This window comes from Pelophylax lessonae (assembly GCF_965119305.1).
Source record: "Pelophylax lessonae genome assembly, chromosome: 5".
Taxonomy (NCBI): domain Eukaryota; kingdom Metazoa; phylum Chordata; class Amphibia; order Anura; family Ranidae; genus Pelophylax; species Pelophylax lessonae.
Genome location: NC_138772.1, coordinates 113,293,983 through 113,317,220, shown reverse-complemented (window position 1 = coordinate 113,317,220; position 23,238 = coordinate 113,293,983). Strand labels below are relative to the sequence as shown.

Here is a 23,238-nt window from a genome sequence, read left to right as displayed (position 1 = left end):
CTGACCGCCGCAGTAAATAGTCGTGCGGCGGTCGGCAAGTGGTTAAGCTACTGCTCAGAGTTTTAGGACATTTTTGTCACTCTCTCTAACAGAATCCGCAGGACGAAGGTGTCATCCAGAATGTTTGCTGGATGGGTCATTCCAGCTAGCCATTAGGCTTATAAAGCTTAGGGCTTGGTTCCTATGGAAGCAGTCACCACACACTCATCCAGGAGAAGGTAGGGTTCGTGGGCTCTCTGTGAAAGGGTACCAGGAATTGTTGGAGGGTGACATGTCTTCCATTAAAGCTGTTGTAGCTCATTGTGGGGTGTAGCTAACTTCCTTATGCTGTTAATATTTATCCATAGAGTTTGTTGGTTTGATAGAAACCTTACTTTTCCGACATCCCACCTTGTTTTTTGGGCTAGTTAGATCCCAAATTTATGCTTCCATGGAAGTCTGTCAGGAAAACGGAAAATTTATTATCAAATACTTACCGTAATTTTCCTATCCTGATGGACTCCGTGGCAGCAGGAGTTCCCTCCCAGAGTCATGAGTAGGCTAGTAACGGAATGAGGCTGCTGGCTTAGCCTAGAAATTTTTGGGAGTGGGAAACTTTGGGGTAGGAGTGAGGGCTACCCAAAACGAATGCTGCCATGGAGTCCATCAGGAAAGGAAAATTACGGTAAGTATTTGATAGTAAATTTTCGTTATTTAGTCTGTAGTAGTCCTGCAGTACTTCTTTTACACCACAAGATGCTCTCAGTCTTCCAAGGTAATAAATTGCCAGACTTTCAGTCCACTTCCTTTGAATGAACTTACTTCCAGCTTGTAATTGGATAGTAAAGGAGGAGCAGCTCATGAGCTCTCCGTTACTCTCATAGTTGCCAACATTTAAAAAAAATTTCCAGGGACACTTTGCAGCACAGCTATCAATTACCATACCCACTTCCATGAAGCTCCGCCCACCCTGCATAATTAATCTCACCTACTTATCAGATTATAAAATCTACTCCAATATAGAGAGAATTACAGGAAATTAAAAAGGGAATTTCAAATTTAAGGCCACAATAGCAGAATTGGAATAAGTCTCCCATTTAGCTGCACTACTTCTGCGTAACATTTACAGGCAGCCCTATTAACAGGCGCTTCCAGGGACAATATAAATTACCTGGGACAGGCTCCTATTTGCAGGGACTGTCCCAGGAAAAAAGGGACAGTTGGCAAGTATGCACTCTGTTTTCTCCTATCAGCATACTCATATCAAGACATAACTGGCTCCATATTCTGTTTCTCCTACTCTAAACTTTGCTGCTCAGGGACAGCAAGAGGTGGATACCAAGTAAGTTCAGTTACATACGCTGTTTGTATTTAAAAGAAATACATTTAAAGTGGATGTAAACCCTCTCCTATACCTGGTGAAGTGAACAGCCACAGATGATACACAGAGATGAAACAAATCTCCCTACATAAGTTTTACTTGTATATGTGCTGTCTTCAGCTTTCTATACTGTTTAGAAGTTTCTCTTCCTGATTCACCTGTGGGTGTGGATTCTTGCCATTTACTGTGAGACAGCTGATTGGAGGAAAGGCACACACCCCCTCTCCACATAAGCAGAAACATGAAGCGCTATGCTGCAAATAGACCAGCTCTCTGCTAATCTATTTATACCACCCACCACAACACAAAACTCAGCCTGGTTTTATCTCAGTTGATGGAGACCTTGTCAGAAGTTATCATGCTGATAACAGAAGAACGGAGCAGGAGAAAGACAAGGGACTTAGGGCTTTGAAGAGAGAGAAATTAAACACTACAGATGTCAAATTTCTTTAATGGGATTTACATACACTTTAATGCATTTAATGATGTTTTAATGATTACAGAGCTGCATTAATTTGTGTCTTTTACATACTACGTGGGCAGTGACAGCTAATCCTTTGTGAAAAGGTGAACTTTCACTTTAAAGGAGAAGTATGGCCAAACCTCATTTGGCTGTACTACTCCTGTGGATCACAGACATGAAGTTCGTTCTGTACTCCTGTGACCTGTTTTCAGCAGACAGCGGGCTGAAGCCGGCTGACGTCACAGAGCCAGTCCCACATGGATGGACCGGAACCAGTGGTGGGATTCTGCGCGTCCGAGCGCAGTACAATTGAATGTCCCGCGCTCGGACCGCGCAGACGCAAACGTGGCAGCCAAGGAGCAGAGCAGTGCGCCCCAACCCGCCCATTCTGTGACAATAGCGAATGAGAATTCGCTATTGTCACACGGATCCTCCTCCTGGCCAATCAGGGAGTGGGTCCAAACACCGTGCCATTGGACGAGGAGGAGGCGCCGCGGGAGGACTGAAGACTCGGAGACGCGGGGAGCCGGGGACTGAAGAGAAGCTGCGAGAGAGGTAAGTGCGGGGGGATCGCTGGCACTCTGCAATCATTGAGGGCAATGTGTGGCTGGCACTCTGCAATCATTGGGGGCAATGTGTGGCTGGCACTCTGCAATCATTGGGGGCAATGTGTGGCTGGCACTCTGCAATCATTGGGGGCAATGTGTGGCTGGCACTCTGCAATCATTGGGGGCAATGTGTGGCTGGCACTCTGCAATCATTGGGGGCAATGCTGTGGCTGACACTCTGCAATGCTGTGGTGGGCACTCTGCAATCATTGGGGGCAATGCTGTGGTGGGCACTCTGCAATCATTGGGGGCAATGTGTGGCTGGCACTCTGCAATCATTGGGGGCAATGCTGTGGCTGGCGCTCTGCAATCATTGGGGGCAATGCTGTGTTCTGGCACTCTGCAATCATTGAGGGCAATGCTGTGTTCTGGCACTCTGCAATCATTGGGGGCAATGCTGTGTTCTGGCACTCTGCAATCATTGGGGGCAATGCTGTCTTCTGGCACTCTGCAGTCATTGAGGGCAATGCTGTGGCTGGCACTCTGCAGTCATTGAGGGCAATGCTGTGGCTGGCACTCTGCAGTCATTGAGGGCTATGTTGTGGCTGGCACTCTGCAATCATTGGGGGCAATGCTGTGGCTGGTACTCTGCAATCATTGGGGGCAATGTGTGGCTGGCACTCTGCAATCGTTGGGGGCAATGCTGTGGCTGGCACTCTGCAATCGTTAGGGGCAATGCTGTGGCTGGCACTCTGCAATCATTGGGGGCAATGCTGTGGCTGGCACTCTGCAGTCATTGGGGGCAATGCTGTCGCTGGCACTCTGCAATCATTAGGGGCAATGCTGTGGCTGGCACTCTGCAATCATTGGGGGCAATGCTGTGTTCTGGCACTCTGCAATCATTGGGGGCAATGCTGTGGCTGGCACTCTGCAATCATTAAGGGCAATGCTGTGGCTGGCACTCTGCAATCATTGAGGGCAATGCTGTGGCTGGCACTCTGCAATCATTGGGGGCAATGCTGTGGCTGGCACTCTGCAATCATTGGGGGCAATGCTGTGGCTGGCACTCTGCAATCATTGGGGGCAATGCTGTGGCTGGCACTCTGCAATCATTAGGGGAAATGCTGTGGCTGGCACTCTGCAATCATTGAGGACAATGCTGTGGCTGGCACTCTGCAATCATTGGGGGCAATGTGCATTGAAAGGGGGCATGCTGGTCTCTCTGCATTGAAAGGGGGGCACGCTGGTCACTGTGCATTGAAAGGGGGCACGCTGGTCTCTGTGCATTTAAAGGGGGCACGCTGGTCATTCTGCTGGGAAAGTAGGAACTGGTTACTAAAATTTTTGAATCCCACCACTGACCGGAACCTGGCTCAGCCTCCTGCCCCCTCCACAGCCCAGTACTCCAGTGAGCGCAGAGGGGGCACAACAGAGAGCCGGGGACTGACTGGCGGGGAACAGATGCAGGTAAGTAGGATTAAAAAAAAATAAAAATATTCCTATACTTCTCTTTTAAGCATGCCATACACTAGTGGAATTTCATTAAAAAAATATTAGATTAAGGATGTCTGTTCAATTTACTAATTAAAAGTGGAGTCAAATTGGTGTTCACCACAGTGAAGAGATAATTAGAAGGAGCAGGATGGAAACGTTTTCTCAAATGAATGAATTTCTAACAGTAAATATGATTTTCATGAATAAATTGCTTTCCTAGTTTTAAAGAACAATACATTCTAGAGCAAGGGTCTTCAAACTATGGCCCTCCAGTTGTTCAGGAACTACAATTCCCATCATGCCTAGTCATGTCTGTGAATGTCAGAGTTTTACAATGCCTCATTGGGATCTGTAGTTCTGCAACAGCTGGAGGGCCGTAGTTGAAGGATCCCTGTCGAGTGTCCAAAAACATAACTACTCCAGTCTTGTATACTGTGTGGCCACAAACACCGAACGTTCATTTCAGGTTTCAGCACTTACCTGGCCTGTTCCTGACAAAGCTTTCACTTTGGAGAAGTCAAACCCAGAAGATTTCATTCTCTCCAAGATACAATCTAAAGCCTGATAAAAAAAAACCATAAGAATTCCATAAATTGGCTAACCCCAAAAACATAACAGAACAATTTGTTTTAGAGGGTTATTCCACTTTTCTCAAATGTAATGTAACATATAAATTGGTGGCTTTTCAGTAATATAGGGTACAATTCACTAAAACTAAAATACCACACCAAAAACAGCGAGAAAATAGTGCATGCGGTATTTTCTTAAAACATTGTTAATTCTTTATAAACATTCCTAAATTATTGAATGCCTATTTCATTAAATGGTGAGGATTTTTAGTTTTAAACTATGCAATCTTCTTTGCACTGACCAAAAATGTCCATATTTGGTCAATGACCTCACCAGTTGACTCCACCCCTTTGTTTACTGCAGTGACGGGGTACACTGGAGATATTCAACATGAAACAAGCAATTGGATTGGTCAGGTCTCAGCAGGCGGTTTTTTTTTTTTTTTTTTTCCCACGCAGGTTGGCAGACATCATGATTGACGTAGATGAGGGGGACATTTTGTTACATTTTTAAAATAAAGAACTTATCAAAAACTGTTTTTCTTTTTTTTACTTGAAAATGTTTTATGAGTGGGTAGGGGTACTATGTTAAGTTACTGTTAAAGGGGCTTCCAGATTCGATAAGCCCCTCCCTCCTGCAGATCTCCACAACCACAGAGCCAGGGTTGTGGGAAAAAGGGCCCCTGTCCTCATCAACATGGGGACAAGGTGCTTTGCCAGGGGGGTTAGGAGTACCCCCTCAAATGTTGCGTGCATGCGTCCTGGTATGGTTAGGGGGGGGGGGTGCTAGCAGGGCTGCATGTTCGGATAAGGGTCTGGTATGGATTTGGGGGGGGGCTCAAACAATTTTTTTTAATTTTTTGTGCCCCCTTAAAATTCAAACCATACCTTGGTCTGGTCTAGTATGGCTTGTGGGGAACCCCCGCATGTTTTTTTCGTTCTTTATTTAATTGTCTGGACTGCTTTGTTTACATTCTGCCATCAGCTGGGAATCCACAGCTGACAGTAGGGATGAATCACTGGCTGTTAGGATGCCAGGTGCTGGCTCCTTGAAAACCAGCTATTATTTTCATTAAATAGAATGTGGTTGGACCATGACTTAATTACAAATGTATTCATTTTTTTTTTTTTTTTTTTTTTAATGAACTGAATTTTGGATCTACTTATTTGGTATTTACTGTACATTTCTTATTTTTTGCAGTAAATACCACATGAACTGATATTGAATTGAGATTTTAAAAATCGCATGGGAAATTTGGATCAAATTAGTCACCTAATCCAAATATCACATGCAATATTCCTTAGTGAATTAAGCTCCTAGTGTTGAATAAAAAATGACTGTCATAAAGTAATCTGCGGCCAGCTATGGTTTTCAAAAACTGGCAAAATATGGCTAGCTGGGAGTATTCTATACAGTGATGACAGGGGCGTAACTACAGGGGTTGCAGGGGTTGCAATTGCAACCGGGCCCTATGCTCCAGGGGGCCTGTGCAGCTCCTCTGTACACCTGGATAGGAGGGGTGGCGGGGGCAGCATGTAGAGAAATCACTCTCCTCCTTTTTCCTCCTGTAGCTGCAGGAGGAAAATGGAGGAGATTGTTTCCTCTGTATGCTGCCCCCCGCCACTCCTCCTATCCAGTTCATTTGTGTTCTGCTGTCTCTGGGCCCCTGTGTGCTCCCCTGGTACCTCCACTGTGCTCCCTTCCCTCTCCTGCCGGCTGCTGCAGGGGATTTGTCACAATAGAGAACCAGGAAGGGTCGGTAAATATGTAATTTACCAGCTCCTTCCTTTTCTGACTGGACAGAGTCATAGTCAGTGACATTGTAAAAAAAAGAATACAATTAAAATACCAAAAAAATAAAAACTACTGACACCAGTGGGTGAACTTCCAGGATCGCAAAGGTCACACTTGCAACCGGGCCCTGGCATTCCACTACTATGGGGAGGCCCCCAAGATGGCAGGAAGGGGGCCCACTGCAGAACTTGTGAAAGGGTCCCGCTGCGGGACCGTAATAAAGGGCCCTGCAACAAGAGTAAAGGGCCCCAGAATCAGTGGGAAGAGTCTCAGGCTTGAAGGTAAGGGCCCCGACCAGGGGTCTGGGGGGCCCTTCATGGTTTCTTGCACCGGGGCCCTGAAGGTTCTAGTTACGCCTCTGAGTGATGACATTGATAATGTGATTACAGCAGGCAGACCCCTCCCACATAGCAATCCGGAAGGATAGTTCTGATCTCGGCAAATGTGGACTTGTACTTTAAGTATTGAGGTTTTTCCTATCCTTCTAGCACAAACTTTTTCAAACCAGTAGCTATTATGGTTGTTGGAGCTACAGAGTATTTTCCCTTTCAATTTAGAGGGATTATTATAAATCTTTTAATTTAACACCAGCCATTTGATAGATTGACAGTTTGGAGAGCACAAGCAAATGTTACAGTTAGCATTCCCATCCAGCATGCTGGGAATCAGGGGCGTAACTACAGGGGTTGCAGGGGTTGCAATCGCTACCGGGCCCCATGCTCCAGGGGGCCCGGTAGCAAACCAGTGGGTGAACTTCCAGGATCGCAAAGGTCACACTTGCAACCGGACCCTGGCATTGCACCACTGTGGGGAGGCCCCAAGATTGCAGGAAGGGGGCCCACTGCAGAACTTGTGAAAGAATCCTGCTGCGGGACCGTAATAAAAGGCCATGCAACAAGTGTAAAGAGCCCCAGGATTAGTTGGAATAGCCCTGGGCTTGAAGGTAAGGGCCCCGGCCAGGGGTCTGGGGGGCCCTTCATGGTTTCTTGCATCAGGGCCCTGAAGGTTCTAGTTACGCCTCTGCTGGGAATGTAACTTTTTTAAACCGTTAAATCGATGGGTTTAGTTTCGCTTTACCTTAGCCATACAAGACTTGTGGGTGCCCCTGTTGGTACCACCTGGCTTAACAAACGTTTCTTTAAAAATTGCGTCTGTCTGAATAAAATAAGTGTGGATGGAGGAATCTATTCATTTTTGCCCCTTCAGTCCATTAGCTGAATATGGGAAATCTGAATATGAGTGTATGACCACTAGCCTTAACTTTTCTCAGTGAACTTTCTCAACTGATCATTTTGTAGTTATGAAGTATCCAGGATTGGGGAACATTTCATACATCTACTGACTGTACAGAGTCCAAAGCCTTGTCTTTTTTTGATGAAAAGCAGGTACAATATGCTAGCTCATACTTGTAAAAAAAAAAACACGTACAGAAGTCAGAGGTCAATGAATAATTAAATCAGTAAGAATTTTTTACCTTAACCCACATTAACACGGGTGAAGTTACGGTCAGCTTGTCACAGTGGACGTGCACTCCACCTCGCGTCCTGAAATAATGCATAAACACATAGATTTTTCACAGTGCTATTATCTCCATTATTACCCAGTAACTAAGAGTAGAAACACTGCGGAAAAGGCTTGTTTTAGACTTTTTGTCAAAAGTAAGCACACTTTGGTATCCCCTCTCCATTTCTCCAGCCCATTTCTTATCCATTTAGGTATCCGTCGTTGAGGCAGAATGATCAGTGCAGCTGTAGGATGGCTGTATTGGTGAGTATTCACCTTTCATACAACTGATCCCATTGTCCTCAATTTTTTAAAAGCAGTTAGGAACCCCACAGACATTCTACATCGGTCATATTTAATAATCACCTTACTTTGACAAATCTGCTGCAGATTCGGCTGCTTCCCACTGAGAATTATAACACTCGGTCACAATCATGGGTACTTCTAAAGATGGTCATACACTAATAAATTTTTCTAACATATTCCTCCACACCATACAGCAGACAGATAGATCTGAAATACTGCTATTGTATTCTAACAGCCAGCACCAGAAACTGCCAGAATACCTGAACAGCAACTGTATCTGATTGGATGCAGTCACACTTCTGTCGACAATTTTGCGCCTGCTCCTTCAATTATTCAGTGAAAGGATGTCGGGTGGGAAGATTCTGACAGGGCCAATCACAAAGTGAATTTCAACTGGTTCATGAAAAACCAGCTGAAATTCAATCAGTATATGGCCTGCTAAACTATGTCCAGTATGTTGTGAATAATCAGAGGTACTCAGCGTACTATTGCATGGCCACCTTTATATTTTTCTCCCACCATTTGTCACTCTTGTGTTCGTTTTTCACTGAATGAAGGGTATGAGTCCTTGGGCTTGCCCTGACGTCTAGGGGGAGGATGTGTGGCCCTCAGGTTCCTTCCTCCCCTGCCATTGGGGAGGTCTCTCTTCGGGAGAGCCCCTTGACCAAGTATTGGATAGCCAGCAAAGAAGAACGGGGTCTGCCAGGCCTTCTGGCTAGGTAGACCATTGTAAACCCTTTGTCCCTGTCAGGAGCCTTGCACCCCACGGCTTACGGGTAGAGGTTCTACCCCTTTGGGGGTCGGACAAAAAAGCACACCCTTAAGTGCACTTTTTAGTGCGTGTTTCACTTGCATGTTTTTTATTCACTTAATGGTTTTTCAAAAAAAAAAAAAAAGGAGGTACGTAAAGCCACTAATTTTAAACAGAAGTAGATCCAGGTATATAGGTAGCTAAAGTTATATGCAAATCTCAACTTTTCCTCTTGGCAGGTGAAGTTATATGCAAATATCAACCTTTTCTTTTGGCCAGTAAGACTGTCCATTCACATTAAAAGAATAATAGAGACGTTCATATGACAGTGGGATATATGTCCAATTTTCTGCTGCCTCAGATAAAGTATAGTGCTTTTAGAAGTCAGTAAGTGCATTAAAAGCATTTTAGAGTCTAATACAGAAACCAGGGGCTTAAAGGAGAAGTTTGGGGTTACTAAAAAAAATGAACATACATACTCACCTCTCTGTTGCAGCATTGCTGTGATGTGACCACTGATTACTCAGCGTTGTCATCCTTCTTGGACCTGAGAGCAGTGACTGTCAGTCACCACTCTCTGCTCTGCCCCTCCAGCACTCACTGAAGCACTGGAGAAAGGGTGGGTGCAGCTAGCTTTGGCTCTCAGCCATGCACTGAGATCCAGTGTCAATCAGGCAGCTGGTTGATTCTGACAATATGGTCGGGATCCTTCTAGTGCCGGAAGTGGCTCTGTGCTGTCTGCCAACAGAAGCTGATTCCGGGTCACAGGAAAGCACAAGTAATTGCTCTCCTGTGATCCACAAGAGCACAAGAGAAGTATGGCCAAAAAAAGTTTTGACCATACATCTTTTTTTAATGCAGCCTCCCTACTTCTGATATCACTATAGCAGGAAAGAAACAGGGAAGAGAGGCTTTAAATAATATTGAAGTATCCACCTACTAGTGCAGACCTCTGCCTAAATCTTCCATTTTATTTTTTTGGTGAAGGGTAACGAGGATAGATTATGTGTATAAAGATGGAATATATAACCAGGGTGTGATGTCCACTGGTGTTATCCTCCTCTCCCTGCTGTTAGAATTTGGTGTTTCCCTGAGCTGAGTGGGGAAACTTCTAGCCTAAAGACAGCAGCAACATGCAGAGCAGAAGGGAAAGATTCCTGAAGAATCCCCACCTCACTGGATCTTTAGGTCATGACTTTAATGGTAAGCACATTTTTATAAGACATATAGGTTTTACAAAATGTGAGCTTCTTGCAATGTGTGGAGAATTATCTCTCTGTTTCCCTGATAATCAGAACAAGGATGACTCATAACGTTAAACTGTCAGGTGGAGAATTCTGACAGGCGGTCTGTACTATCTTAATGGGTGCTATCATTGGGGCAGGGTGTACATTAGGTTTGCAGTTCTCGCAGGGAGTAAAATATTTGGCACTCTACTATAGATCAATGAGATATAATGCAACTCACCCATCTGTGGTTTAGGATTGCTTTAACGTAACTGTTTCTACAGCTGACACATCAATTACTTTCATCTCTGCAGGAAACTTGATACGCTAAACTCCATCTGCTCTAAATCTTTTCTCTATCAGTAGATCAAGTATTAAAGCCTAATAGATATGATGAAATGTTCTCTGGGTTATGGAAAAAATACTCAACCTAAGTCACTATTTTATTGGCACTAATCAGCTGAATAACACAACGCACAGCAAGATTCAGCATTCTCTCAACCTTCCAGTGCATCATCTTAAACAGGTTTGCTTTAAAGCTGACCTCCAGGTTTAATGTAACTTTATATAGTTTGTCTGAACAAAGCTGATGCACACAAAGGAGGAATTTACTGAAACTGGAGCAATCAGAATCTGGTGCAGCTGTGTATAGTAACCAATCAGATCCTAACTTCAGCTAGTTCAATTAAAGGAATTGTAAAGGCAGAAGGTTTGTTTAATCCTAATACATTCTATGCATTAAGATTAAAAAAAAACCTTCTGTGTGCAGCAACCCCCTCTCAGCCCCCCCCCCCCCCAATACTTACTCCTCATTGGCTATGACAACAGCGTGGCACGATTGGCTGCTGTTGCTCTCAATCAAAGTCAGTCGGTCAATCAGGAGAGAGAGAGGGGAGGTGCCAGGTCGCGGCTCCATGTCTGAATGGACACAGGGAACTGTGATTACGCTTGGGTGCCCCCATAGCAAGCTGCTTGCTGTGGGGGCACTCAACAGGAGGGAGGGGCCAGGAGCACGGAAGAGGGACCTGGGAAGCAAAGGATCGAAGGATCCGGGCCACTCTGTGCAAAGCCAACTGCACAGAGCAGGTAAGTATAACATGATTTATTTTTTTTAATGAGACTTTACAATCACTTTAAGCTTTGACAAAAGGAAATAAACTTGGAAGCCGATTGGTTTCTACGCAGAGCTGCACCAGTTTTAGTAAATCTCCCCTACACTACCGTGTTTCAACTTTAATGAAACCTGGAGATCCGCTTTAACCCCACACTCCTTTCCAGCATATACTTTCCTTCGCTTCTCTGAGGCTAATGCAGGGTGACTTAGGAAAATATCTGGTAATTCCAAGTATGGAGGAGCATGGGATTCACTTTGCGTGTATCGCTGGGCCCATCTGCCGCACCACTCAGGAAATCTATAGCCTTGTGTAAACCACTACTCCAGTGGTTTATAGCTTAAATAGGACTTTCCTTCACACCCAGTGGCTGAAAAGAGCAGCTGAAGAGCACAAGGAAGGTAAGTGTGCTTTGCTGGGAGGCCCAGGCCCACCACTTCCTTCAACCACCCATACATAACTAATTAGCTTCAGTCTAATGGTCTGTAAATGGTCATTTGTGCTTACATGACCTAGCCTTGGGCAAGGCTCAAATGTATATAAAAGACTGCCACAAATAGGGCCCTCCTAACCTTGTATGGAGTTGTTTTGTAACTGTACCATTTCCCTTTATTTTGTAAAGCACTGTGCACAGTGTTGGCACTCCTGTATAGTAATAATATTAATATGTCTTTATGTAGCCTAATCTGGTAGCCTAAGCTGGTTAGACTACCACACCAATCCAAATATAATCAGCCAGAACTATTGCCACTAAATCAGTGTTTTTCAAACATGCCCTACCAATACTGCATGTTCTACTTGTGACCTTAAAGCGGAAGTAAACCCTCCTATCGTTTTCAGCCAAGGAAGCGGCCATCTTAATCTACAACTGTCATGATGCTGCACGTGATTATGACACCAGCCATTGGATGGTTTGACAGTTTGGTTGAGAGCACAACCAATGTGACAGTTTCAGGAGACAGCATGGGACATAGACCGCAAGGGACCAGATTTATAAAGAGGGACTATTTAAGCAAAACTGGGACAGTTGGCTAGTATGAAGTTATTAATAAATGTTTCATTTCTGTGAAATGTAGATGCATCATTACATGCAAGACCTTATTTCATTTTTTCAGTATAATTCCTGCATGTTGCCAATGGACCTGGGAAGCAAAGAATGTCCATTCAGGCTTAGGCCTCAAGCACACTGGCTGTTTAGGGCCAATGAGCTTAGCTGCAGCTGAAGTGCACCCAGGGCTAAATGCCCAGTGTGCATGAAGCTTTATCGATATAAGCCCAATTATTATTATCATTATACAGGATTTATATAGCGCCAGCAGTTTACACAGCACTTTACAATATAAAAGGGAGACAGTACAGTTACAATACAATAAAATACAAGAGCGTTAAAAGGGCCCTGCTCAGAAGAATTTACAATCTAATAGGGTGACGCAAGTGGTACAAAAGGTTGTAACTGTGGGGGATGAGCTGTATTATTAAATAGATAATTACTGCAAGACTGGCTGTGTTTTGTGCCCCTCTGATTGGATCTCAGGGATTTGACTAGGTGTCCATGGATCTACAGCCAAAGCAAGTACAGCAGGTAAGGGTTGTGATCAGATTGCAGTAACAGTAGACTCCAGAGTAACTTTTATGATTGGAATACTCACTTCTCACTCTATTATTACAGTTTATATATTCGGTGGCAAGGTCTTCATTTCCACAAAATAAATAAAGTGGTTTCCCTCCCACTCTACTTTGGTTATGCCCATCTTTCATGGCTTATGGGTGAGTGACTGAGTCTGGCCTGTCAAGGAGCCCAGCATGGCTACATCTCCAAGAGTTTATCCCACATCTGTTTCTGTATATTTCCCAAGGAAGAGATTTATCCTTCAAAGAAAAATATTTTCCTAAGGTTTTCCTAACACCATAAAGGCCTGTACACACAAAATCGAAGTGATCGTATGATAATCTGATCGTTAGTACACAACTTTCGTCTGAAATTTTTCCGAAGGGACAAACACGAAGATTTTTCTCATACGATAACAGATCGCATGATTTTTGTTTAATCAGTAGAGATTTAGGGGATTGGAGGACCTTAATTATGAAGAGCGTCTGCAATCGCTTGATTTATTCTCCCTGGAGAAGAGACGCCTGAGGGGGGACATGATAGCAATTTTGAAATATCTCAATGGGGATCTCAGCTTAGAAAATAAGCTGTTCAGTCGAAGGGATTGCATGAGGACTCGAGGGCATACAATGCAATTAGAGGAGAAGTGTTTTAACCTCAGGCAACGTGGGGGTTCTTTACTGTTAGGGCTACAAGATTGTGGAATTCTCTACCACAAGAGGTGGTTTCTGCGGGTAGTATGGTGGCTTTCAAAAGACTCTTAGCCATACATCTCAAGGATCAAAACATTCAGGGCTATGTGAGATGATTACAGCCACACACACCTACACAGGTTGAACTGGATGGACTATTGTCTTTATTTAACCTCACCTACTATGTAAGATTTCATCTGAAAATACATAATTTCCGAATTTTTATTCTGTCGTACTTAAGTAACCTCTTCATTTTTCTAGGGACTAGCATGTAAAAAGAAAAAAAAACACAATCATTGGTCTGATCTCATCATGTGTACTATAGGCTTAAGTTTCACTTACCCAAATTCAGGTAGATCTTTATCAAAGTGGACATTGTCCTCATAGACAACTTGGAATCCTTCATTAACAGCAATAACCTTTAACTGTGAATTAGAAAACAGAAACACTATAGTCCATGATTAACTACACACAACGTTGTTTATTAAAGACAAAGAGCAATGTGTAAAGAGTAGAACCCCTTAACAAACAATCAGAAGTAATCTTTTATTGTTCTGAAATAGGAAACATAAAATCTGATTGGCTTCCATGGGCTGTTGCGTTCTGCACTGCTGTGCAAAATAAACATACTTGGGAAAAGTGGATTTTTAAAATTGGGGATGGGGTAAGGGACAGAGCTAATTGTGGCACATAAAGCATGTTGTGCTGAATTCTTAATGTCACTAATTGTGCTAAAAGTAGGATGGGCTTACATGATAAATCTGCAGAGTCTGCACACCATTTCAGTGCCACTTTCTCCCACCTAACCACCAATACATTAATACGAACAGTGTTACCTGTAGGTGGTGGCAGCAAGGGGAAAGGCTAGGGTCACTGGAATGGTTGATAAGTGGGAGCCAAGAGTACTTTGTGTAGACAATCCCAGTGACACAATTCACCAGGGTGACACCTACCAACCCCCACAATTTTGTTAAAATGTCTAGTGTATCTGGCTGCTACCAGGCTCATTTCCCTGGGTCCTTGCTGGCCAGTTCAGATTCTCAATTTGCCCACTATGACCCCGCTGTGGGCTTCAGCAGGCCTCCCTCGTCTGCAGGGGTCTTGCATTATTGCTGGCAGTGACCCCACTTGCCCCAATCAGGAAGAGACCTCCATCTAACCTCATCCTCCGCCAGACTGTTCTGCTACCAAACAACACCCTTCTCCACCAGCATTTGCGACTCACAAGTATGATGTCACACACACTGGGGTTGATTTACTAAAACCGGAGAATGCAAAATCTGATGCAGCTCTGCATAGAAACCAATCAGCTTCTAGATTTTTCTTTTCAAAGCTTATCTGAACAAGCTGACGTTAGAAGCTGACTGGCTATCATGCACAGCTGCATCAGTTTTAGTCAATCAATCCCATTTTATCTGTGTATGAATTTTTATTTTAATTTTTTTTGCTATATTAGATCTGTGTATGTAGTTTTATAAACGTTCAGCACCTGCACATAATTGTGGACCCCTCCACCTCTTATCTCAGCGGCAGTGCCAACTCACAGCTCAGCGGGCATGACTCAGAAATAGTTTCATGCAAGTCAATTTCTAAAAGCTCCTAGTTTTATAAATGGGCCTAATAAGTTTACTTATCTTCAAACATCTGTCAGGGTTTTATTGCTGTCTGTATCCCTGTTAGGGAGATTCACATTCTGTAACCATTGTCCCCGAGACTGAAAAATGAAGGATAATCCAAAATTAGTTGTTCTGTGAACAGGAATAGGGGAGATATCTTCCTCTATGGACATTTCCTCCAGTGACAACTGTGTCAGAGGATATTGTCTGTTGTGTGTACAAGTCGTAAAGTAATTGGAAATATGGAAATATATAGCAGTACATAATAATGGCAGAAAAAAAAGACAGTTTTTTTAACAACCACTAAATAGATATATAAAGACAATAAAATGTTTTGGCTTTAGATATATTAATAAATTCTTTGCCAGCAGTACAGACTCCCCTTCCCTTTGCTCCTTCCACTGCTTTTAGTTAAAGAAATACCAGGTTTAGTGCCGGTTTCCACTAGTGCGACTTGCTGTGCGACTTGACACATGTCAATTCGCACAGCAAGCTTCAGTGCGACTTCCCTCTATAATGAGGGACAAGTCGCACTGAAAGCCACAGTTTACTTTCGCTACGAAGTCGCGCTAGAAGTAGCACGACTTCGTAGCCGCGGCAGTGGAAACGGAGCCTTAGAAGATCAAGTGACTCATTCCTTGTGACATCGCTGGTGCTTGGTGACCAGTCCTCAGCTCTGTGTAAGCTCTGAGTAGAGCTTACACAGGACGACTTTCTTTGTTCCTGCAGCTGAACACAGTACTAGGAGAACTAAGGAAAGCCTTGCATAGGCAAAGCATAGGGGCACTTTAAATAATCTAAGTATACACAACGAAAATGTAAATATTTAAACTAGTCATACCGTAAGTCATAACTATATGGTACAGTGATAATAAGCGCTGGTAAAGAGCCTATAAGCCCCCGTTCACACTGGGGCGATCCGACTTCCCCAGGCAACCACAGAGGTCGCGGCGCGCTGCTCGCACCGCGACCCCGGAGCGGCCGGCACCGACTTCATAACATTGAAGTCTATGCAGGTCGCTCCGGGTCGCCCCAAAGAAGCTCCGGACCCTTTTTCTAAGTCGGAGCGACTTGTGTCGCTCCTATTAGCACGGGTCCATAGCTTCTGTATGGGAGGCGACCTACGTCGACCTGTCAGGCAACCAGGTCGCCTGACAGGTCGCCCCAGTGTGAACGGGGGCTTATAGCTCTTTTGTTTAGTTTATTAAATCCCAATATCTACAGTGCATCTGGAAAGTATTCACAGTGCTTCCCCACCATTACTAGCATTAAAAAAAAAAAAAAAAAATCAGTATACATCCTATAGTTTGTAGACGCTATAACTTTTGTGCAAACCAATCAATTTACACCTACTGGGTTTTTTTCCCAAAAATATGTAGCAGAGTACATATTGGCCCTAATTTATAAAGAAATTTAGATATTTTTTTAAATATTTTTTATTGGATAGATTTCTATAGCACAGAGTTAAAAATATTTGCGCCATTGTCAGTTAAAGTAACGCAGTGCCGTATTGCAAACAATGGCCTGGTTATGAAGGGGGTAAATCTTCCGGAGGTCAAGTGGTTATAATAACATGTTATTGTATTAAATAGACTAACTTTTTTTATTATTATAATTTCATGTTATCAATGATGCCTTTAAAGTCCTGTATTGTGTAGTAGTAAATTAAAACTATAACTAACATGCGTTCCTACACGTAACGCCTCATTCACATGGGTGTACTTAAGCTTACACCCAATGAAAGGGCAGTGTTTGCCACACAGAATGCACAGGTGTTCTGTGGATCGGCATACAGGCAGCCCCATTCAAAGCAATTGGCACTCAGCGGCTGCACAGACACAGCTGCTGCTTCCAGTTTGACATCCATGTAGGTGTGTGTCCCTAAGCTCACATGGTCTGCATTCTGGGATGTCACATGGATGTCAAATGGGAGCAGTGGCTGTGTCTGTGCAGCCACTGTGTGCCAATTGTCATGATTGGGATTGCGCGCACACAGATACACGGAACACCTGTGTATCCTGTGTGGGCAAACACTGCCCCTTATATGGGTGCATGCCTAAAGCGATATTAAAGTCTTGTTTGCTTGTTTTTTTTTTTTTTTTAAATAACAAATGTGTTATCTAAAACAAGGTGCGTACAAGAGCAAAACCCACATAAGCACTAGCAGCGCTAAGTAACCTATCTACAAAAAGGTCAGCGGATATATAGCTATATACATTAGCAAGTGGATCCTTATGGACCAATGTTGTTAAAGTCCATAAAAAGTTTTTTTGGGGTGGGAGTCCTGCAGAAAACAAGGTGTATGGAAGACTTAGTGTTCAGATGTAAATGGTAAGAACCAGTGCTGTATAACACAGAATCTTCCTTGCTGTTCCCACAGCAACCACCAAAATCCTTCACCACACCGCTGTGCTCCCCCCTATAGTGTGCACACGTACCCTTAGCACTTGGGTAAAGCGCTTTATCCAACCAGAGATCCTCCAGTTTAAAATGGCGATCCTCCTTGGGATTCAACTCCAACTGATAGAGCAATGGTCAGCACCTCCTCCTCTCCTCTCACATGCAAAGAGAACGACAGGGACCCATAGCGTAATATGCACACACTAAACTTTTATTTATAATTAAAATCACACTCACATGGGATGAAACATAATCAGGCAGAAGTACATGTCCAAGGCAATATCCCGGTCTACCCGCCGTCAACGTTGTCCCCACTGAGCCGCACGATATGGGTGATCCTGCCAGCGATATCCCAAATACGTCCGGACTCTGATGGCGTGACCCGGGGACTCCTAGGATATTCTAAATGTACCAAACTAGACCGCGTGCTCACGCCCTGACGCGTTTCATCTGCACGGACTTCTACTGAGGGCGCCCTCAGTAGAAGTCCGTGCAGATGAAACGCGTCAGGGCGTGAGCACGCGGTCTAGTTTGGTACATTTAGAATATCCTAGGAGTCCCCGGGTCACGCCATCAGAGTCCGGACGTATTTGGGATATCGCTGGCAGGATCACCCATATCGTGCGGCTCAGTGGGGACAACGTTGACGGCGGGTAGACCGGGATATTGCCTTGGACATGTACTTCTGCCTGATTATGTTTCATCCCATGTGAGTGTGATTTTAATTATAAATAAAAGTTTAGTGTGTGCATATTACGCTATGGGTCCCTGTCGTTCTCTTTGCATGTGAGAGGAGAGGAGGAGGTGCTGACCATTGCTCTATCAGTTGGAGTTGAATCCCAAGGAGGATCGCCATTTTAAACTGGAGGATCTCTGGTTGGATAAAGCGCTTTACCCAAGTGCTAAGGGTACGTGTGCACACTATAGGGGGGAGCACAGCGGTGTGGTGAAGGATTTTGGTGGTTGCTGTGGGAACAGCAAGGAAGATTCTGTGTTATACAGCACTGGTTCTTACCATTTACATCTGAACACTAAGTCTTCCATACACCTTGTTTTCTGCAGGACTCCCACCCCAAAAAAACTTTTTATGGACTTTAACAACATTGGTCCATAAGGATCCACTTGCTAATGTATATAGCTATATATCCGCTGACCTTTTTGTAGATAGGTTACTTAGCGCTGCTAGTGCTTATGTGGGTTTTGCTCTTGTACGCACCTTGTTTTAGATATTGGTAAGATATAGCAGCTGCTTCCTGCTGATATTGGCTTTATGTGATTTAACACCTTGCAGAGTTGTTAGGTGTTCAGTGTCTATTTTATTGAGCATTGCATGACACCTAAGCGCTGAGTGGGTTGGACGGGAACTTTGGTTCTCTCTCACTCCTTTTTTGAACAAATGTGTTATACTTATCTGCTCTGTGCAGTGTGTTTGCACAGAGCACCCTGGATCTGCCTTTTCTCGAGTCCCATGCTGGCGCTCCTGGCTCCTCCCTCCTGCCCTAACAGCAAGCAGCTCAGTGTGTGAATGGACACACAGAGCCGCGGCTCAGGAGTGTGCCTGCTTGGGTGTCCCCACAGCAAGCTGCTTGCTGTGGGAGTAACCAAACAGGCACAATCCTGAACCGCGGCTTTGTGTGTCCATTTACACACTGAGCCTTGGCTCTGTCCTACCCCCTCCTTCTCCTGATTGGTGTGAGGGAAATTCACCTTTGACCACACTCTATTACAAGTTAAAAAGATTTATTCTCATACAAGGAGACAAGTACAGGAGATTGACAGATATTCACCCACTGGTTCTAGCTTTCTGTGACCTGTGGAATAGGGCTCCATACACAGTAGCTAGCCTAGTAGGCTCCTATCTGAGACTTGTCTATCTTTCCAAGATTTTCTATATCTTATATACATTTAGAACATTCTGACTTAACCCTTCCCCTTGGACGATGATTGGTAGGCCTTAATATGCTTTATTGTATCATTTCCTCAAAGGGGATGTGGGTATAGTCTTAGCCCCCGTTCACACTGGGGCGACCTGTCAGGCGACCTGGTCGCCTGACAGGTCGCCGTAGGTCGCCTTCCATAGAGAAGCTGCGGACCCGTTCTAATAGGAGCGACACAAGTCGCTCCGACTTAGAAAAAGGGTCCGGAGCTTCTTTGGGGCGACCCGGAGCGACCTGCATAGACTTCAATGTTATGAAGTCAGTGCCAGCCGCTCCGAGGTCGCGGTGCGAGCAGCGCGCCGCGACCTATGAGGTCGCCCCGGCAAGTAGCGTCGCCCCAGTGTGAACGGGGCCTTACAGGCTTTAGGCTAAACAATAGAAACTTAACATTATTACTATTCATAGTATGAAACAGTTAAAACCATTTAGGTTGTGAGCCAAATGGTTAAGCTATAGGTAGAAAAATGGAGTCACAGGGTGTGACCCTTTCAGTCTTCTACATAAATGATTATAAAAACATTCTTAATTTCTCTAACAATTGGCTCACTGGTTGTGATTGACAGCAGTGAATCTGCCAAAAGCCAATCAGGAGTGCACAAGGCTTTGGTGGACATCACTGGATTGAGAGGGGACTTAGGTAAGTATTAGGGAAGGCTGCTGCACACAGAAACCTTGTGCCTTTACAACTACTTTAGGCTCCATTCACACCTGGGCATTTTCAGCTCCAAAAACGCTCAAAAGAAACGTTTCCAAAACGCCCAACAAGTAAAACCCCATTCATTTAAATGGCCCCTGTTCACATCTGAGCGTTGTAAAACGCCTGCAAAAACGCCCATAAAAACGCCTGAAACAAAAACGCCCAGGTGTGAATGGAGCCTTAAGAATGCCCATATGAAGGAGGCCTTAAGGCTCTGCAAAATATTGTGATTTAAGGTCTCCTCCTACCTTATAAAATATTGTTACTTAGGCAAGCCATAGATTATGGGATTATCTTTTCTGCAACCACGGGTGCAGGGAGAACACATTGATTATTGCTAGTGGCTATAGCTGCTGGCAATAATTGTATGCTGGAAATCCAACATGCTGGTTGTACTCAAGTTGATCAGTGAATCGACTTGGGTACAATCAGCCTGCCCATGGATGGTTCAAATCAGGGACCAGCAGAGAACCATCTGTGGCCAGCTAAGGAGACCCCCATCTAATCACTACTATTATGACTGTGTTGCCATCATTGGTGCCCTTCTAACCCTACTTTTCTGTGGTTTAATGCCTGAAATGTGAACTAAAGTCAAATGCATAACAAGGTCTAACAGAGCAAGCTGCAGTTGGGATTTTTAGACCCGCATACACATACTAGGGCCAATATAGGCAATTACTTACCAACATGTCTTTTTTGTGTGGGAGGAAACTTATAAAGAACATGCAAACTGCATGCAGGTAGTGTCTGGAGCCTAAAGTGCCACTAAAGTTCCACTGTCACAAACTGTGACCAGGCAGGTTCTTTATTGCAGAAAAGACAAGCAATGTCTCTTCTGCAATAAAAAAAATACACCTACCTCTCTGCTTGCTGACTTTCCAGCATGTACACTGAGCTGCTCATACGCAGCTCAGCTTATATCACTGGCACGGTCCCTGTGAGCCATTATAAGTGACTCCAGCGCATGCGCAGAAGTGACTTCGTCCCACGCTGGCTAATGAAGAAGGGTGAAGAATGGTACCCAGAAGAAGATGCCGGTGTCGTGTCGGATAATACCTCCCGTCGGATAGTGCATCCGACGGACTGACATCACTGCAGCTGACTGCTCAGATCTGCTGTGCTGGCGGTATCTGACAAGACACCGGCGCCAAGGACGAACAGGGACTGTTGATGAAAGCTTTAAGTTCATACCAAGGACCGCAGTACTGCAAAGCAGAAGTACAAACCACTAAGTCACTGTGCTCCTCTGTTGGCTATGACATACATTGATTTATGTGCATTTATAGGACATTTCTGGATGTGTATAATGATTTAAAGGATATAAATCACACTGTGCATTTACCTGCATCTAGGTTTGTTCAGCTACGTTTAGAGAAAATAAAATTCTGTGTGTCCAGGGACAGATTAAGTGCCGGTTCACACATATGCGATGTCAGGCATTGCATGTGATTCGCAGCGCACTGCTCTGCAAATCACATGCGATGTCTGTGCGTTGCAAATTCAGCCTTACAGATTGCATGGCTGAATTTGCATTGCATTCAAACCAAAGTCGCACATGACCCTTTTTTTGGTCCGCACCAGAATCGGATCGCATGTTCACACCTATGCGATCTGATTCCTGTCTGGACTGACAGTTCACACTGTTACATGCAAACTTATCTGGATGTGTCGTTAACTTTGTATTGACACCTCCAGCAATTCGCATATGGCAGTGTGAACTGCCTGCGATTCGAGTGCGATGCGGGAACCCGCAGTGGATTCGCAGGGTTCACGCATCACATATGTGTGAACCGGCACTAATTACTATTACAATGTCTAAACGCATGTACATTTAAATGCAGGAGGACTTGATTTGGAAAGCATAACGTTTATTTATACTTTCCTGATAATTTAACCTGCATTTAATGTTACTGTAACCGATGAAGACTCTATAATATATTTGTCTTATTTTCTCTGCAGATTATCAGAGATGATCATTACATGAAGAATGCATATTACCTGCTGAGTGCTGAAGTCAAAGCCCAGGTAATATGCAGCAGAGGCCATGGGAGAGGATCACGCTGGCTGCAGCCCTATGTCTGTGAGCGTCCACCGAGGTCCTGACATAAATCAGTAACCAGAAGCAGCTCCAGTGGGTTCTAGTTAAAGGATTACAGGAAGCAAAGGGCGATTTGTGACATGCTTTATTCATACAGCACTCTGATTCTCAGCAAACACTGCATGTCTCTCTCCTTACTTCCTGTAGTGCACTGACAGCTTCCTTCCTGATCCTCTTGTCACTGTAATGTGATTCCCCGGATTAGAGACAGAGTTCCAGATCTGAAGCTGTAGCAGGAGGGGCTCTGCAGGACTTGTAGAACTAGAATTTCCAGCATGCCCTTAGGGATTGCAGCCGTATTAGTGCACTTGCAACAAAAACTATTGAGTTCTGTCTGTGATCCTTTTTATATTTATTTACACTAACATCCAGAGCTTATAGGTTTACCCCCTTCAGGGTCCAAGCAGTGCTTAAAGAGTACTGAGGAAGGGGGAACACCCCGAAAGCTTATCCTGAAAATTCGGATGTTAGTGCAAATAAAAAAAGTTAAACAAGAATTTAAAAAACTATTAGACAACTCAATTGTGTCAGTATGCCCCACACACAGGGCGAGAGTCATTTTCTTTTAGGCTTCATTCACACCTGAGCGTAGCGTCTTTAAGCGTTTTTTTGACAAGATTTTGGCACATTTTTATGCCTGTTTTTGCGCAATGTTATACAATGTTTTTGAGCTTTGGCGTTTTTTTTTTTTTATTAGCCAATAGAGAAAACTAATATCTGTTGCATCATTTGTTGCTAGGGTTTTCGGCTTTTTTAGCTTTTCCATCAGCTTTTATTTCTTTATTTATTATTATTTTTTGCTAGGGTAAGGGGTTAGAGTTAAGGTTAGTTTATGGTTAGAATTAGGGGTAGGGGTTAGGATTAGGGTTTAGGGTTTGGGTTAATATTTCATATATAGTCTTATTATTATTTATTTTTTATTTATTTATTTTTGATAGGGTGTTAATAATAAAACTACTAAGACCTCATCTGGAATATGCAGTTCAGTTTTAGGCACCAGTTCTCAGAAAAGGATATCGGGGATCTGGAGAAAGTGCAGAGAAGGGCAACCAAACTGATAAG

The 23,238-nt window shown here is 44.0% G+C and overlaps 1 protein-coding gene across 4 annotated transcripts in view; it reads right to left on the bottom strand.

Moving 5' to 3' along the window:
* XYLB (xylulokinase) overlaps positions 1–22,302 on the bottom strand; it is a 303,038-nt gene extending 280,736 nt beyond the window's left edge. For 2 of the 4 annotated variants that reach the window (XM_082258813.1, XM_082258816.1), the window contains exons 1-4: positions 22,077–22,302; positions 13,771–13,853; positions 7,704–7,773; positions 4,346–4,426 (exon numbers count right to left, since the gene is read on the bottom strand). In XM_082258813.1, coding sequence (XP_082114939.1) covers positions 4,346–4,426; positions 7,704–7,773; positions 13,771–13,853; positions 22,077–22,124 — 282 coding nt within the window. In that variant the 5' untranslated portion in view covers positions 22,125–22,302. Of the gene's footprint in view, positions 1–4,345; positions 4,427–7,703; positions 7,774–13,770; positions 13,877–22,076 lie in introns of all 4 variants that reach the window. The other 2 variants (XM_082258814.1, XM_082258815.1) reach the window with 2 other exon arrangements.
* Positions 22,303–23,238: the final 936 nt, after the last annotated feature.